The sequence below is a fragment of the Glossina fuscipes genome, unplaced genomic scaffold (assembly GCF_014805625.2).
Source record: "Glossina fuscipes isolate IAEA_lab_2018 unplaced genomic scaffold, Yale_Gfus_2 3, whole genome shotgun sequence".
NCBI classification, from domain to species: domain Eukaryota; kingdom Metazoa; phylum Arthropoda; class Insecta; order Diptera; family Glossinidae; genus Glossina; species Glossina fuscipes.
Window position 1 is genome coordinate 7291390 of NW_023998417.1, and position 17402 is coordinate 7308791.

Here is a 17402-nt window from a genome sequence, read left to right on the forward strand (position 1 = left end):
GCTGCTGCTGTTGTTGTTGTTGTTGTTGTTGTTATTATTGCTGTTGTTGATGATGATGATGCTGATGCTTTTGATGCCACAACAAGTCGTAACAATTGCTAAAGAATTGATGTTGCTGTTGTTGTTGTTGTTGTTGTTGTTGTTGTTGTTGTTGTTGTTGTTGTTGCTCAGGCCTTTGAAATGATTGCAGTTCATTGCACTGTTGCTGGTGCTGGTGCTGCTGCTGCCAATGATTGTCGTTTAATATTAGTTTCTGTTTTAACGATTGTGGCATTCTTGCACTTTGATGTTGTTGTTGCTGTTGATTATTATTAAAATCAACTAACAATTCGAGAGTGGGTGTTAGCAGTTTATTATTGCTTTGATTGCCAGAAGATGTTAAAGTCGTGATTGTTGGCAATGTTGTTAAAAAGCTTTGCGCTGCATATTTATTCGTAGCAGTAGGTGTTATTGATGTTGTTGCACGAGCGGATGTCAAATTATTACAAGCGGAAGTCGATGTCGATGTCGATGTCGAAGTTGAAATTGAAGTTGAAGTTAAAGTGGAACTATTGCCTGGTATATGTAATTGATCAAAATTAAAAACCAAATCATCGCAATTAATGTGCGCACTATCAATACCGCTGTCATTTGAGAAATCACTAATGCCACTGCTGCCGCTGCTGCTGCTGCTGCTGCCGCATGACGATGTCGATGAAGAATTAAGTAAATCACCAAATTCATTAGAGCATGTTTCGATTAATTTCTGTGAGATTTCGTTAATGCTACGCGTTAGCAAAGTTTCTGCTGTTTCGGGCAGCAAAACCATTGCATCGGCATCGGCATCCGCATCAATCAATTCACTATTGTGTTTATTATTATTAGGCATTATTGTAAGTATATTATGATTTAATGTATGCGTTGATGCAGTGCGACTAAATAAATCGTTAGCTAAATTGATGCCGCTTAAAATGTTCGCATAACCACCGTTAGATTCTTGCGTTCCACCCGCATAAGTTTGCGTCAAAGCTGCATTATGTTCATGACTAATACGATTCGAACCAATAACACCAACAATATCTGCTCGACTTTTAGGCCAAGCATTTAAATTTGATTCAGATTTTTGCTTCTCAATCAGTCGACATCTGGGCTCATCTTGAGCAGATTTGCTATCGTTTGACGAGGTCGTCGTAGCATTTGAGCTGCTTGATGTCGACGATGACTCAGACGAATCAGATGGTGATCGTCGTAATGGATGCTCCCATATAGAACGCAAAGGATCACATTCGACGCAAAAACAAATGCCATGATTTTTTATGAATTTATTTTCATCACTTGCCTGCTGCTGCTCGGTATAGATATTTTTTATATTCTTTTGCTTATGGCGAGTAGTGCACTCTTCCGTTGAGTTACTGTAAATGTTTGTGAAATGATTTAAACATTTTAAAATGTCCGCCTCGGCAGGATTTGATTGTTTCTCCGCAGTTTTAATTTGATTTTCCATTTTTAAGAATAATCCATTAACCAAATTATTCGGCTTACGATCCTTCTTACGCCTTTTGCGAGGCTTTATAATACGCGGCAGACATGCATCGCCATTATTAATATTTTCCGCATTCTTAATATCTGAACAATCTATCTTTGCTAAAATCTCATTGGATTTACAGTTTGTTAAAGCGGCTGGAGCGGAGTTTTGATAGCGTAACGGTGAGCGTATTATATCTTGCTTGGCTTGAGGCATCTGACATTTAGCCGTGAATTGCTGTTGTTGGCTATAACCTCCATGCATTGTATAGCAATTTGATGGATTCCAATGATTTGGTGGTTGGTTGCCTTGTTGTTGTTGTTGTTGTTGTCCTATTGTTAAATGCTGTTGTTTATTTAATAGCAATGGCGGTCCTTGAGCATGCGCAACCAATTGATTGCAGTAATTGTGCGAATGAACACCGGCCGGTAATAAATTTGCCCAATTTCTAGGTGGCGGCGAATGTGATTGTTTACGTGAAATCCGTTGACGTTGATTAGGGGTTAGGTGAGCTACGGCTGTAGATATTAACGGTATGCCCGCACAATCGTTAATACGTTGCTGATTTACAACAGACAATGGCGGTAATTTGGCATAATTTGGAGCTGATAAATTTATACGTTCGCAAGGTTGGCCCGAGAAGTTACAGGGATAAGGGAAACCTCTGCCTTGAAACTGCCTACCTTGATACGTTGTTGTATTCAAGTGAGCATTACTCGGCATACATCCGGGCTGCGGGTAACACGTGGGATTTCTTGGGGCTTGGGCAGCCCATAAAGATGGATGTGTGGCTGACGGTGGCGGAGGTGGTGGTAGATTTGGTTGCGTATGCTGCGGATGCGGCAGCATAGGATGTTGATATCCATAATTGTTGCCAATTTGTAGCTGATGACCTACTCCTAAATTATTAATCGAAGTTTGCAATTTTTGACCGCTCGTATGTATATTCTTTATTGTATTAGAACCATGATATGCATTGTTGTTGTTGTTGTTGTTGTCTGAACCACAAAAAACATTTGTATTGGATCTCATAATATTTAATGTTTTTATGATTGTTTATGTTGTTTTGCGACGTTGCAAGTAACATATGCCTGCCTAGCGTAACAAACATTGGATTTTAATATTTTCTCTATATTCACGCCGATCTTCTGTGATTACGAAATTCACTTTGTTTTCATTTTATTTCTATTAAAATTATTATTTCAATCTTTGTTTTTTTTTTTTTTGCTTTTTTTTTCTTCTTCTTTTATATTTTTAAGAAATTTTTGTAATCTCTTAACACACACAAGCGCACGCATACACACACACACACACACAAATTCGTATCAATCGTATTTGATTATTATAAGTCAGACAAAGAGTATGAAGTATTATGTGTGGATTTGATAAATAAATATATATATATATATAACCGGAACGACCGTTTCTGAGCCAGACTTGTGGCAGACTAAAACTTCAGTTTCACTGAAATAAACTGCTAACCACGAACCAGAAAACAAGAAAGCTTTTATAACTATGGTAGATTATAAACAAAACAAAATCACAGAAGACAAACAATCCACAACTATTCGAAATATATATAAACAAAAACATGTTAGCTTTACGAGAGTGAAGCAGCAAGTTTGACTTGCTTTTTTACCAACAATTGCGATCTCAAACAGGAGCTCTCGTGTTCTCTTTGATTTTAAGACTCTTTTTTTTTTTTTTTTTTCTTGTTTCTTTTTCGCTCTACATATATATGTATATATATAAAAAATCTCCCTATTCCAACGGCGCATTATACTTAGTCGAGACAAAAACCGATCACTCTATTTAGGTTCTCTTGTTATAAGAAGTGAGATGTTTGTTGTTATTATTATTGTACTTAAAAAAAAAATTATGCTTTTCTTGAAGTTTTTATATTGTATTCAAAAAAAGTTACCATCCACCCATCATCGTCATCATCATCATCATTATCATCATTATCATCATTATCATCATTATTATCGCCATACAATTCAAATCTTAATCACGACAATTAGAAAAACTTTAATCCATCATAAGCTTCTTTTTATGTCGAGGTCGTTTAGTTCTTGCTTTGCTTTTGTTTAGATAAAAAATGAACTTAGTTTGACATCGTGCTTGTCTTAATAATCTTAACTACACCCGTTGAGAAGAACATATATATTTTACATATATTATATATGATGTTATGTAAAACTCTTTTCTTTAAGTATTACGTATAAGAATTTATCTCCGCCATTTTCTAAGGGAAAGGTGAATGCGGCTGGAAGTGATGTATTATGATTTAGTCTAACCAAATGAAAGTGGCCCTAAGCTATACTTGAATGTTATATGCCAAAGGTTTTGATATCGTACGATTTGAATATGAAGATATTCGGTTCCACTTAACAAATTTCGGTTAGGAAATGCTTGCAATTTTAACTTGAAATGTTCTACGTTCCTGCTCTTATCAATACACATTTTCCCTTTTGATTAACACAAATTTCAATATTTGATTTATGCTGCTTCCATGCTTATATGACGGTATTCAAATATGGATGCTTTGTCTATAGCCTTGAAAAGATCGGTTCTTCGTTCCGCAGGGAATTCATTGTGTATCTCTAAAAGACGACCGAAGGAGAGTAGTAGAGATAGATAATATTTTGTATGTGTTTGTGTGACTAGTTTTTTTTTTTTTTGAATAAAGCATGGAAGGCATGGCAGAGGACGCTGCCAGAAACAAAAACTAAAGATCAGAAAAAATTATGAGCTAACTTTGCTCGAGTTATGGCCGACATGTATTTGGAAATATTGCGTAATTTTATACAAACTTGATAAACGGCACGCCCACAAATAAGAAATAAATTTGTTTTACATAGATGTAATATATGTTTTAGATGAGGAATAACGAGAAACAATACGCTTTATAGCGATTTTTGCCGCAAGTTTTAGATAGAAATATGAATTCAGGTCTTTCGACTAATGCTGATTTATTTCACTATTTTTTAAGAGTCATCTAGTCATGTGCTGAACTAAATTAATTGTTTACAATGCAATCATTTGTGCAATAATAAAAAAAAAAACACAAAAAAATTCTGTGAGAAATAATGTGTTAACACAGCTTTTTTTACTTATTTTTAACTTGATTATAATTGATTAGGCGGAAAAAATTCATATTACTACACTTCCATTCCAGAATTCATCAATTAAAAGCCAGATGCATCATTGCATTGATTATTGAATGCTTTGTTACTAAGCAATTAAGTGTATTAAATAAATGTAATTAATATGAAAACAGTTAAAAATAGTATAGTGGGCGAGGGGCGGCTCACTTCGTTTAATTGAGCAATTCATGTAAAAACTTTTCATAACAACTTGTTATATCGGAAGTGTTCGAACAGGTGATTAAATTTTTAACAGCTTCCGTCCTTTCGTTAAAACACATCGATATGCGACCTGTAGATCACACAGACGGACAGACGGACAGACAAACATTAGATCGTTTCAGAGAGCGTTCTTTCTTGCATCGGATCGGTTGGAGCTATCCTTCTACGTATTCTATGCATCCGCATAATTTTAATACATCCTTGTACAGTCAATTTCCTATATCCTGATCATTTTAACTTCCGTATTGACTAATATGAATAAGATTCTTCTTGCTTGCATATGATTTTTTTAAGAACATCTAAGTAAAAGACGGATGCAAATCTCTCCGCAATAGCGACACACAAGCGAGCTAAATAGAATCGTGATCTTATAACTATCAAGAGAAGATGAGATATTATATAAGAGATTATTGAGATCATTACATCTACACTGGCCGATGAAAACCAGTAATCGTGCAAAACAAATTTTTAAATTGTAAAAATTATTTAATTAAATTAAGAACTGTTAATATATTCATAAGTTTAAGGTGAGTGAGAATTTAAATCAGTTGGCAGTTTCACAAGTATTCATATATAATAAATATTGCAGAAAAAAGTTTTAAGCGGATTTTAATGCTTAAATGAATTCAATAACATTATTAATATATTTAATTTAATAAGAAAAGATGTTAAAATTAAAAGATCTTCATCAACAATAACATCATGAATCGCATGAATCGATAAGAATATTTACTCTAATGATATGCAGAAGATTCAAGAATCTCTTAAGTATTTCAATCTTAATAAAAAAAAAATTAAATAAAATATTTACACTCTCAAGACATTATTTAGAGGAAAAAGTTTTAAATGATTTCCTTGCAATACGTTACGAAGATACTTTACAATGAAATTAACAAAAATCTCTATCTGCTTGAGGTTTGCCAATATTTTTCCAGCCTATATATGAAAGACACAATGAAGATTTGATTTTGTTCAATACAATATCCCTTGTACTTAAGCTTATTGTATTTTTCAATCCATACACTACACAAAACACTTTTCGAAAGGGTCTTCAACCTGATCTAATATTGGAAGATGACGATAATCTCTTCTCAATCAAAAAACAGTACAAGTGTCTCGAAAGTAAGCACTTTTCGTTTCATACGATTTTCGGTATAGGAAAACCAATCCCGTCCAACCATCGTTCATGTACTGACTAAATCAAAGTAAATATTTCCATTCTACCCAAAGCCATACCGCCTGTTCAAACCAATGAACGAGATGATCATCGAGAGCTCTAAAGTTTACTAGTCCTCAATACCTATATTTAATCTTGGGGAAATATTTAACATGGCGGAAAATATGCTCAAGAAATCAATTTCGATACCTAAAAAGTCGTTTAAATCATTTAGGGAAAATATGAGAAAATTATTTAAAAAAAAAAAAGGATAAAAATGTCAAAGTAGTGGTCAAGGCTGATCACTATGTAGCCTACCAGCACTTCGCCGAGAACAACACTTCATTTATTTCCCTAATCGATAACAGAAAATTTTAACTTTCTTTCATGTAAATGCATACGGGAGCCCATGGCAGCCCTTATATAGAAGAGGACCTAAAACGCAAATTAACCGCTCTAATCCTTAATCTTATTAAAGACCTTTATATTATTCTCCTATTTTCGTCATAAAATACTGAAAATTAGACATTGTTGTCCCATAAAGTCTCACTGTTGATGAATAGCCTTTTGGGCGGAACCAAATATTGTACAGACAAGTGCTATGTTAGGGAAGAAATGTCCTGAACCAATTTTCGCATGTTACACCATTTTCTCGTATAAACGTTTACTTTTCGTAATAAAGGCAACTTCAAAGAGGATAAGAAAGATTTCAAAATTTATCGGCAGATCTGATCCAAATTTTTTCCTATTAATTTAATTTACCAAAATACGAAGAAATTTGCAACTAAGCATTGGTCATAAACATGGTCAGTATGGGAAATTTTGTCAAAATATTTTCGAATTGTGACTCCTTAGGAGTTGGACGGAAAACCACATGGATTTAATTCGGACGAAAAGACATACGCACATAAAAGAATTTCGAAAATGATTTTGAACCGATTGTTACAGTTAGTCTATCTTAAGTCTATCTAAGTGTTACATACATTCGCACAAACTTAATATATACTATCCTGTCCCACAATTAGTATAGAGTAGGAGCATAGCTTGTTTCTTGCTAATTATACATAGATTGATTAATCTTGTCTGTCCCAAATAATAAAAGATTTTCTAATAATCGCTTGTAACATAAATCTCATAATATTTAATATATTTAGACTCTTATTGATTGACTACTTAGTGCCCACGCAAATGTCTACAAACAGCAAGTATCCGTGAATGTCTAACTCAAAGTGCATAACCACTTGTGTACGAGATAAGAAGAAAAAGTCAATAATGAGGAAAAAAAAGTGAAAAAAGATTATATAGGATCTTGTCTAGAATTTCTTCAAGTAAGTACATTCAAATGGCAATTCCCTAAAGATAAAATCATCAAGATTCTGGCTGATGGATGATACGAAAACACAATCCATATGAAACTGTTTCTAAGCGAAAGGAAAATATTATCATCAAAACGATGTGCAACATCAATCAATCTACATTTTCGCACTGTTTGTCGATATGGATTAGTCTTCTGTCGCAATAAAATTGAATGTTTCCCCCGTAACTCACTACCGCTTAAATCCCAATCTAATGTTTTATGAAGACACGGGAATATCATATATAGAAAACATTTCCTTTCGTTTTCATAAAAATTTTTAAGTGATTATGAACATATATACACAAACACAAAATAATTGTAACTGTAAGAAAACGAGTTAAACAGCGGGCATATGGTTTAAGTTTATATTTTGCATGCACATATACATATGTATGCATAAAGTGTAAAAGACAACGAGAAGAAACAAGTTTAAACTTTTATATAAAATTGCTGCTGTATCCGTTGCTTGGATATATGTACATATGGCACCCCATGTGGCATGTGATAAGAAGATAATGAATATACATACATACACATATGTGTATATCTCCGTTAGCTGATGTGTAATTTTTTGTTAAGTTTTTTTTTTTTTTTTTTTTTTGCTCATACGCTTTGCATTAGTAACGAACAATATAGCAGCAAAACGACAACACCGTGCGTATCCGTTTATTTGTCTATTAGGTAAAAAAAAAAAACATATACTCCATGCTACCAAGATCATGATGATGTTAATTTTTGCCGCTTTAAGGTTGATGATGATGCTGTTTATATTTCTCGTAACTGCTCTTTATAACTAAACTTTCTCTTTTTGTTCATTTACTTTATACTTCTCATATGACTGATACATATATATATATATAAATATACACATATGTCTTATAACTTGCATATATGTACAATATTTCCACTATGGTCAAAGTCTTCATAAAGTTGATTAGCAATATTCATATATGTGGGCACTGGATTTCGTTGTTGTTGTTTTTTTTTTCTTTTTTTTCTTTCTGGCTATCATTATTATCATTGGACTAAACTCGCTACTGAATAACTAACTAAATTGTCATCATCATTGGGTATAGCAATAGCCTAATTAGTAGTGACCGATTCAGTTAAAAGGCGTTGATTATCAACATTTTTATTTAAATGTGCAACGGGCAACTACCATCATCATCATTATCATCATTATCATTATCATGATGATTATCATCAAGCGTCAAACGTTTGCCGTTTGCCGTTTTAATAGCAAACGGACGAAATTTCATTTTCATTTTCATTTCCATTCTTGCTTTAAAAGTTAATTGAGACGATTTCTTTGTTGTTCACATTTTTTAATACTTGTTAATTTGTATTGGAGGATGGCATTTGTAAAGCGCTGTTGCTTGCAGCAAAGCGAAAGAAAACTTGCCTCAATTCAATTTTTCAATGTTTTTTTTTTTTTTTTTTTTATTTTTCTTTCTTTCTTTCTATTGACATTTTCAAACGGGTATTCATATTGAAATGAAATGAATACATTACTCTCATTTTTTTAAGAAAGCGTGAAAAACGACAACTTTTTAACTGAACGTCATCATCATTATTATTATTATTATTGCAATTATATTGACAATATTATATATATATATATATATTGATAGAAATATTTAAGAAAAAATTTAATTGAAAAATCACTTACTTGACAAATTATCCAGCATATAAGTCAATAATTTCTGAGTGCCATTGGGTTCATTGTAAATCGAGAGAAATTCCTTTTGCAATGGATTACCCATTAAACCCAAAATATGCAAATGAAATAATTTTCCAATCTCATAGGGTAATACACGAAGAAAATTATTGTTTAGCAATAGTTCCCTGTAATGTAAAAATTAATTAAAACTTATTCGGCCTAAACGAAATCAAAAGCACATAATAGATAATTTGAACATATTGGTATACTTATTAAGTTATGGTATGTGGGATGATGATCATGCTCTTATTAAAATAGCTCTTTATAAGGGTATACTAGACTTTGCAAAAAAAAAAAAAAAGACTATGTAAAATCCAAAGGAACAACGGAGGACAACTCATTCCTATGCTTGCCAAACTGTGTGCTTTATTGAAAGTCACACCATTTACGATAATAGATAAAATGTCAGAAAATACACAGACAAACTGTCGAATATAATGAAGTTTTTAAAATATTTACAGGCTTTTACACGTACACATACAAATAATCTATGTATAGAGATAGACAAAAAAAAAAAAAAAAAATTTCTAAAATTTGACATCTCTTGATATATTAAAAGAGTTTATAGCGGACAACAATGAACAAGATTTATCAAAGAGTTATTTAAGTGATTTGGAAAACTTGTAGATGTCAGTTACTTCTAAAACGACTTGAAAAGCATCCGTTTTGAATTAACGCACTTTAAAAATGCACATGTTCGAGCTTTGGAAATTTTTTTGAATTCTAAACTGATTCATTTACTGAGTACTACTACCTTCAGATATAGCAAAGTACAACAATTTAATAGGACTTGCTTTGTTTTGTAGTTTAGAGTTTGAGGCTGAGCAATTACTGGAAATTTTTTCTACCTTTTAGAAGACGATATGAAGAAATCTTTGCCTGCAATTCTTTCTTGAAATTTCAGGAATTTAAGCAAGCGGTTTAAGAAGACCACAAATGCCAAAAGAAAAACACTGCTCGGATATTATCTTCTATTCACTTCTAACTTCTCTAAAACTCTACTTGACATGCCTCATTAGAAACTATTTATGTTCGTTTGAAATCTTTTGTAAACAAAACTATGTTGGCATAGTTTCATTGTAACAACCATTGAATAGAAATGGGGGATAAGACCAATTAAAAATTTGTGATTGAAATTTTGATGTTAATATGGGTTAATAGAATTTTCTTAGTATTGTCTGAGTCATTTCGCAGCGTTGAATGTGTCGAACGGCTGTTTTTGACAAATGAAGCAAAAGCGGGACTTTTGAACAAGATATTTGAAAACGGAAAGATAACTTTATAGATCTACGATATTAGATAATGATAAAAATTAATAAAGAAGACATATCTGTCTATAACATATTTCTCCTTTTAATATGACCAATGACTGATGAGTAATGTTCCCTATTCGTATAGCACGGTCATGATCGGAAAGAAATGAGAATAGACAAAGGGCAGAGGTGCTGGGCGCAATTTAGGGAGTGTATCCCCAGTCGGTAATCACTCATTACACCTGCGAACAAGGTAAACTCTACGGCACTTGAATTTTGAACTTGCGAACTCTTACTTGATACTTGAGATAATTGAAATTGATGTGAGTAAGGGGACTTGTAACTTTTTTATCTACTGTTACTATATTATATTTGCTTGAACCGATAGGTCTTGGTATTTTTTTTTTTTTTTTTTTTTTTTTAAGTTCAGAATTTTAAACTAAAAAAAGATTTCGGATGTCTTTGAGAAGGATATAATGTAATGTGATCTTTAGGAAATAGGTTTTCAATTGAAATGATGAAACTAATAATGTACCTCAATTGTATTAATTCTCCCAGTTCGGCCGGTAAACTGCGCAATTTATTACTAGATACGTCTAATGTGCGTAAATTAACCAATAAACCAATATCAGCAGGTAGGCGCAATAATTGATTATCGTTGAGATATAAGGCGGTTAAATGTTCAAACTCCCATAGCGAAGGGCTAATATTTCGTACACAACCTAAAAGAATATTAAAAAAGAAATTTATTCGTTTTTTTTAATTTAATTTTTTTTTTTTTTTCTTAAATTCTAAATACCTGTTATCTCAATGCCAGTCCAATTCGATTTCTTACCGGCCGCCACATCTTCGGATGACATAAATATCTGTTGCCTACGATTTGCACTTTCATATTTGTCCTTGTTACGAGACATTTTATACAGATTGCCTAGATTTGTTAAGAGAAAAAAATAAATAAGAAAAAAAATAGATAAATAAATAAGAAAAATAAGAAATGTAAAACACAAATTTCAAAATTAATAGTATTTTTAAGTTTAAATTTAAATCACTTTTCGTGGTTAGTTACATTTTTACATAAAATGAAGCAAAACGATATAGCGAAGAAAATTTTTCCAGGAAATTCGAAAATGTTTTAACAAATAAAAATTTGAATATATTTTTTGAATTTATTTAATAAAGAAACGAATTTTTTTTTTTTTTTTTTTGATTTGCATATAAAATACTTTATCATTTATTAATATAAAAATAATGTTTAAAAAAATTATAACCTTTCATAATAACCGCCTGATGATAAGCGTCTCTGCAAAAATATTAATAAAGTTTTTTGTTGATTATTATGATTTTTTTTTTTTGTTGTTGTTGTTGCTGTGATTGTTGTATATTGTTACTATAATTCTTGGTGTTGGTTATTGCCGTAACGTAACTGTGTGTAAAAGTGTTTTATTAAAATAATATGCAACCACTGCTACTACAACTATTTATACACATTTCACGATATAAACAAACAATGACAATAACTGAAAGCTAATGGGAGAAGAGAAATTATGAGATAAAGAAAAAAGGAAATTTTATTCTTTTCACCTACGACAGGTATAATATTGTTATGAAAATGCTATTTTTGATGAGTTAAGTTTAATTCTAAAAAAAAAAGAGGAAAATCAAAAACACATTTATGCCGCGTTACTGCAGGTAACTGTATACTGCAGGTAACCACACACGAAAAATATTGACAAGAATTGGCGAGAAATTTTGCGGGAAACGATTAACAGGTTAACGGATCAAAATTGGTTATGGCGACTTGTTTGTCGAGCGGCACATATTTAGAATATTTGTGGAAGACAAAGGGAGTCAAAAGTCGGCCAAAAAGTGACTGAACAGAACGAGAGGTAATGAGTTGTAAACATTAGTAAAATAAACAAATGACTTAATATTCAGAAAAATACAAATTTATATTACAAAACCTATAACTCATTCAATTACTAACGCGATTGAAATTTTTGAATTTGGAACTCGAAAAGAAAAAAAGAAAATTATATTCTTTTCAAGGCGAAATTTGCTTATCCATCATGCGGCAAACATAATATATATAACTCATGTAATATCTGACTGCTATTGGAAGTATTCTTGTAAGGGATCTAGTATTGAAAATTTTTGCGTTAAGAACTCTTTGCATTGCAAAAAGGAGTCAGATTAAAGTACAGCCTAGACTGACACTCTCCCTCCTTTTTTACAATCGATGCAATCGAAACGTTGTGGAATATTTTTATGGGATCCTGTCCTTATAATCGTAAACGGATGTGCTAGCATTTACACCATATACCAACGACTTGCCTGTTTCCATTTTCAAACAGATTAGTTCAATTTTATTGGTTATCTTGCTTAACTTTGCAACCTAAGGTTTCTAAATTTGCCTACAATGTAAGTGCTTCAGTAAGCTCATCCCATTTTCATTAAGAAAAATTTCAGTAGTTTTCATTTTACACTTTAGACACAAGATATATTATATAATAAATATAATCTAAAGAATATTGATATTGAAAGCCTAAGGTAAATAAATCCAAGGAATTCTCTCTTCACTGTATGACTGCATAAAAAAAAGGGGACTTATAAAGCAAGCTAAAAATTGAATATATATCGTACTATACATAATTTCTTCATATTTCTAATCTTACTTGATAATAAAAGAAAATACTATTCATTCGGGACGATCCACTAATTTCCTAAAGAAAACTATTCAATGCATCAAAATCAAAGCATAGTTCAGTATTTAACTCGACCTGTTGGACTTCCGTGCATATAAATAAAAAGAGATATAAATAGTAAAATACTACACTTTTTATTTAAATAGTAAAATACTACACTTTTTATTTAATGGAAACAAATAGGTAAGGAAAACTGTATTCGCCTCGAAAGAAACTTTAAATTTCTTAGCAATTAATTTATCAAAAGAAAAAAAAAATTGTTTTCTTTGCCCGTTACTAAGAAAGCACAGATGTGGCGAGACAAACTTTTTTTATAGGTGAACCTACGGAACCTCTAAAAAGTTTAGAAAAAATCGGTCTCGTCACCCCAATATTATATATAAATTTCATTTTTATACCCACCAATGTAAGATAGGAGCGTATTATGTTTTCTTTTTTTTTTTTTTTCATAATACATGTAACATCCAAAAGGAAGCTTCAGCTTGATCAGCGCGACATTCTAAGTTGAATTACCCATGTCTGTCCGTCTGCGTGATGTGTGTTATTGGCACTCTTTTGGTCGCAAGAATTAAGATATCGACTTCAAATTTGGTAGAAACATGGGAAGTTGGCCAAATTGAAGAGAACAGAAACCCGCAGTAGAGCATAAACTGAACGCAATTCGTTTTTTTTAACAAAAATTTATGGATTTTTGCTTGTTATTCAGAAATTATAAAAGTTACAAAGCTGAAATTATCCATATTTACTTTGAGTGCAAAAATGGAAAATATCGTCCATTTCCCACATAAACTTACAAGTGCTTAAATTATCTTATTTTCACTTTTTTAAAGATTTATGCTTATCTATCATAAGGCAGACGAGATAGAATGCTTAAAGCTGTTTTGTACATTTCTCAAATCAAGATATATTATCTGCCTAAAAATGGGTTAATTCTAAAATGAATTTGGTAGATACCGCGATCTGGTGGAATAATTTTTTTGCAATAATACTAACGATATGGGTATCAAATAAAAGAACATGGAATGCGAAAAGTATAGTGGAGGGTATGCGAGATTCAGCCCGAGCGGAATATAACGTTCTTACTTTTATTTATTTATTTTTAAAACGAAGGTGCATACAAAAGTTTTTGCTGCAATTGAACATAATTTCCTCTTTCCATTCTGAACCTTCTATGGTATGTTACTAAACAATAAATATGTGTTCATTGCTTTGCAGCATTAATGATAATTTTTTAAATTTCTAAACTTGCAAATAATGTAATTCGATGATGCCGAGCAGAAATATTCTTTAGTTAGAATGCTTTCAAAGAACACACGCATCTAAATACGTATATAAAACAATATAAGATTTAATGTTCATCAACGTGTCATTACTTCTTTCAATAATTTGGTAAATTTTAGTAAATATTTCTTGATATTAACTATTTATGTAACCAAATAGATATAAAATGTTGATGTTCTCGCTTTCAAAGTATTGCAAAATAAAAATGTATGTTCACCTCTAGTCATTTTCATTGATTTGGTCAATAAACAATGTTTACTGTTTGTCCTAAATATAATGTGAATGAACCTTTGGAAGCTCAAGCTAAAATAATAAAAGAAAGTTAAATACTACAGCAAAACAGTAACAGTAACGTTGGTGGGGGCGAAATAAGACCACATAATGAAATCGTGCAAAAAAGTACAAGAAACTAACTAATACTCAGTATTGCATTGAGAAACAGCAAAGAAGCAAGACGACTTCATACAAACATAAACAAAGATAGCAGTCAATATTGCAAAAAAACATATATATTAAATGCAGGGAAAGGGAATTTGAGCAAAAACAAATTAGGAATACAAATAATGCTTTACTTAAAATTCATAAATTGTTAAATTAGGAAGCAAGTAAAAAAAATTCTAAAATTAATATATCGAACATAAACATATATTCTTTTTCTTGTGTTAAAGCCAACCTGACGGCATCCACTTTTACCCCAGTTGTCTAAAGAAACTATAAACGCACGTATATAAAAAATGTTCACTTGAATACAAAATTTTCTTTGTATTTTCACTAGTTTCGAACAAACTCTTGTTAATCTTGAATTATAAAATAAAAATTTCTTTAAAAATGTTCAATGTCCATAATAAATATTAAGCACCACTTTATTGCAACTTTCTGAAACTATTAGCAAAGAGATAGCACTTGATTTGCTTTTAAAATTTTTATAATCTTATTTTAGATTCTAAATAAAATTCATCAATTGTTTATTTAGTTTATCATTTTAGATTTTATTTTATTTATTTATATTAACTATGAAAATAAATATTGCGTTAAATGAAAACAATTTGTGCTTTTCTTTTGTTTCTTTCAGCTTAACCACACTTTTTTATTTACCCCTTGCTCAAATTTCATTATATTTGTATGTAATATCACTAATGCAGCGTTGCATTTTATGTTGCTAATATACAACGATACAAAACAAACTAAGAAAGAATAATACAACAAGGAGAGCAAAGAAAACTTTTCCAACGCAACATTTGCAAAATTTACCGAAATGTAAACAAACTAAGCAGATTTATACAAAGTTTCTAGCAAAGGCAAAAAGCAAACAAAACACAAAAAAATCAAAACATGCAATGCGCTCATTTTACAAGTAACATCATACAAATAAAGGAAAAATCACCTCCAGTACTAGAAAAAACTATAATTATCTTCTTTACAATTCTTTTTTTTTTTCCTGAATTTCTCCTTTTTCTATATTTCACTTGTTCGCCGTCTTTTTTACAAAATTTTCGTCTTTTTTTTTTTTTCTTTGTACAATTAAAAGCAAATATTTAATAACTTTAAGTGTAAAAGTTATTCTTAATCAACTTGAATAAACACTTAATACATTACACTTTTAAAACTTATTTTTAAATTAATTTTGCCTGCAAATTGAAGAAAACTCGTTCCTTTCTTCTCAATTCTTTCTTTCGGAATACAAAGTTACCAAAGCTACGAAAGCTACTTCAAAAGACTGTCAAATTCATCAGACAGAAATGCAATAATAATTTAAAAAACGGGGATGTTTAAGTACATTGAACCGTATTCTTACTACTAACCACACCAATACCTTTTACAAATGACTATTAACCGCACTTGCATGGATTATGATCAAAATACCATCTACAAATGAGTACTAACCAAACAAATACCTTCTACAAATGACTACTAACCACACTTGCATGAGTTATGATCAAAATCGAAATGGAATACTAAACTTGGCTCTACCATCGTTCCCATCGTTCGCATCATAGAGTTAAATACGTTTGGTATACGATGACACCGCACGCATTAGATAATACGTGGGCCGACTACATTGATCATGTGATTTTTATATTTATTTATGTAATTCATAAATTAAATAAATTATATATATATAAATATATATATATATATAACTTTTGCGAATTTGGTGATGCAATCCAACTTAATGTCCAAAATAGGGCAGCAAGAGAAACCAGCCGATAGTATGTAATGATTTTTTGGCGAGCTCCTTTTTTAAGTTTTGCGATTTTATCATCTAAGCTTTCTATGCTTACTAGAGATCTGGCTTTTTTTTAATGTTTAGCAGAGGTCTAACCGTTTTTTAATGTTTAACAGAAAACTGTTCAAACTGTGAACATGTGATCAATTTCGTATTCTTTTTATTTATGTTCATTCAAAGCGCTGTTATTTATTAAGAGCAACTCTGTTCCCCTTTTATTCTTAACAGAAGTTTTTGATACAATAGAGAGGACGGATGAATTGACCGACGTGCAGGTGGGCGACTTCAGGCAAATTTTTATACGTTTACTCTCGCATGCAGGCAATTTTTATACAAATACATGTTCAATTATTGAGAATTGTAAACAAACATAGACGCTTACTCTCAGATGCTCCTGAAATATAGACGATTGCTCTCAGATGTTTGAGAAATTTATGCATGCAATAGCTGTTAGTAAACAAACGCAGACTCAATTATTCACAATTGTAAACAAATATAGACGGTTACTCTGTTATATTCATTCTACTCTCACAGTAAAATTTATTTTGCCCACTAACTGCTGCGAACATGGAAGCTTGTAGCTTTCAAGCTTCAGTTTGCATGCGCCTTCAGACATGTTCGACGCATAAAACGCACATTAATTGTACTTATTTTAGGTTTTTTCGCTCTCTTGTTCTCTTGCAATTGTTTTGTCACTTAAATAAATTGCACAACAACAACTCAGGAAATCTTTAAGCTTGAGCTTGAATGCGCCTTCGCGCATGTTCGTCGCACAAAACGCACATTAATTGTGCTCATTTTAAGTTTTTTCGCTCTCTTGTTGTCTTGTAATTG

The 17402-nt window shown here is 31.5% G+C and overlaps 2 protein-coding genes across 6 annotated transcripts in view; both read right to left on the reverse strand.

The window, feature by feature from the left end:
* Positions 1 to 15277, reverse strand: part of LOC119634311 (CCR4-NOT transcription complex subunit 6-like) — a 45727-nt gene extending 30450 nt beyond the window's left edge. Inside the window, exons 1-4 of one of the 2 annotated variants that reach the window (XM_038028366.1) lie at positions 15015 to 15277; positions 11158 to 11286; positions 10894 to 11080; positions 9055 to 9230 (exon numbers count right to left, since the gene is read on the reverse strand). In XM_038028366.1, the coding sequence (XP_037884294.1) occupies positions 9055 to 9230; positions 10894 to 11080; positions 11158 to 11286; positions 15015 to 15024 (502 nt within the window). In that variant the 5' untranslated portion in view covers positions 15025 to 15277. Of the gene's footprint in view, positions 1 to 9054; positions 9231 to 10893; positions 11081 to 11157; positions 11287 to 11626; positions 11652 to 15014 lie in introns of those variants that run through there. The other variant, XM_038028367.1, reaches the window with a different exon arrangement.
* On the reverse strand, positions 14 to 2742 carry LOC119634310 (serine/threonine-protein kinase pakD). 4 transcript variants are annotated; one of them, XM_038028363.1, is made up of 2 exons: positions 167 to 2742; positions 14 to 136 (listed from the first exon to the last, which is right to left on the reverse strand). In XM_038028363.1, the coding sequence occupies exons 1-2, from the start codon at positions 2534 to 2536 to the stop codon at positions 35 to 37; spliced, it is 2472 nt and encodes an 823-aa protein (XP_037884291.1). In that variant the 5' UTR covers positions 2537 to 2742; the 3' UTR covers positions 14 to 34. The 4 variants fall into 4 exon arrangements, with proteins under 4 accessions (XP_037884291.1, XP_037884292.1, XP_037884293.1 ...); XM_038028364.1 differs by having other exon boundaries at positions 14 to 130; positions 161 to 2742; XM_038028365.1 differs by having other exon boundaries at positions 14 to 116; positions 147 to 2742.
* Positions 15278 to 17402: the final 2125 nt, after the last annotated feature.

Coding starts and splice junctions, on each gene's coding strand:
- LOC119634310 (XM_038028362.1), bottom strand. CDS start 2,536: ATGAGATCCAATACAAATGTTTTTTGTGGTTCAGACAACAACAACAAC.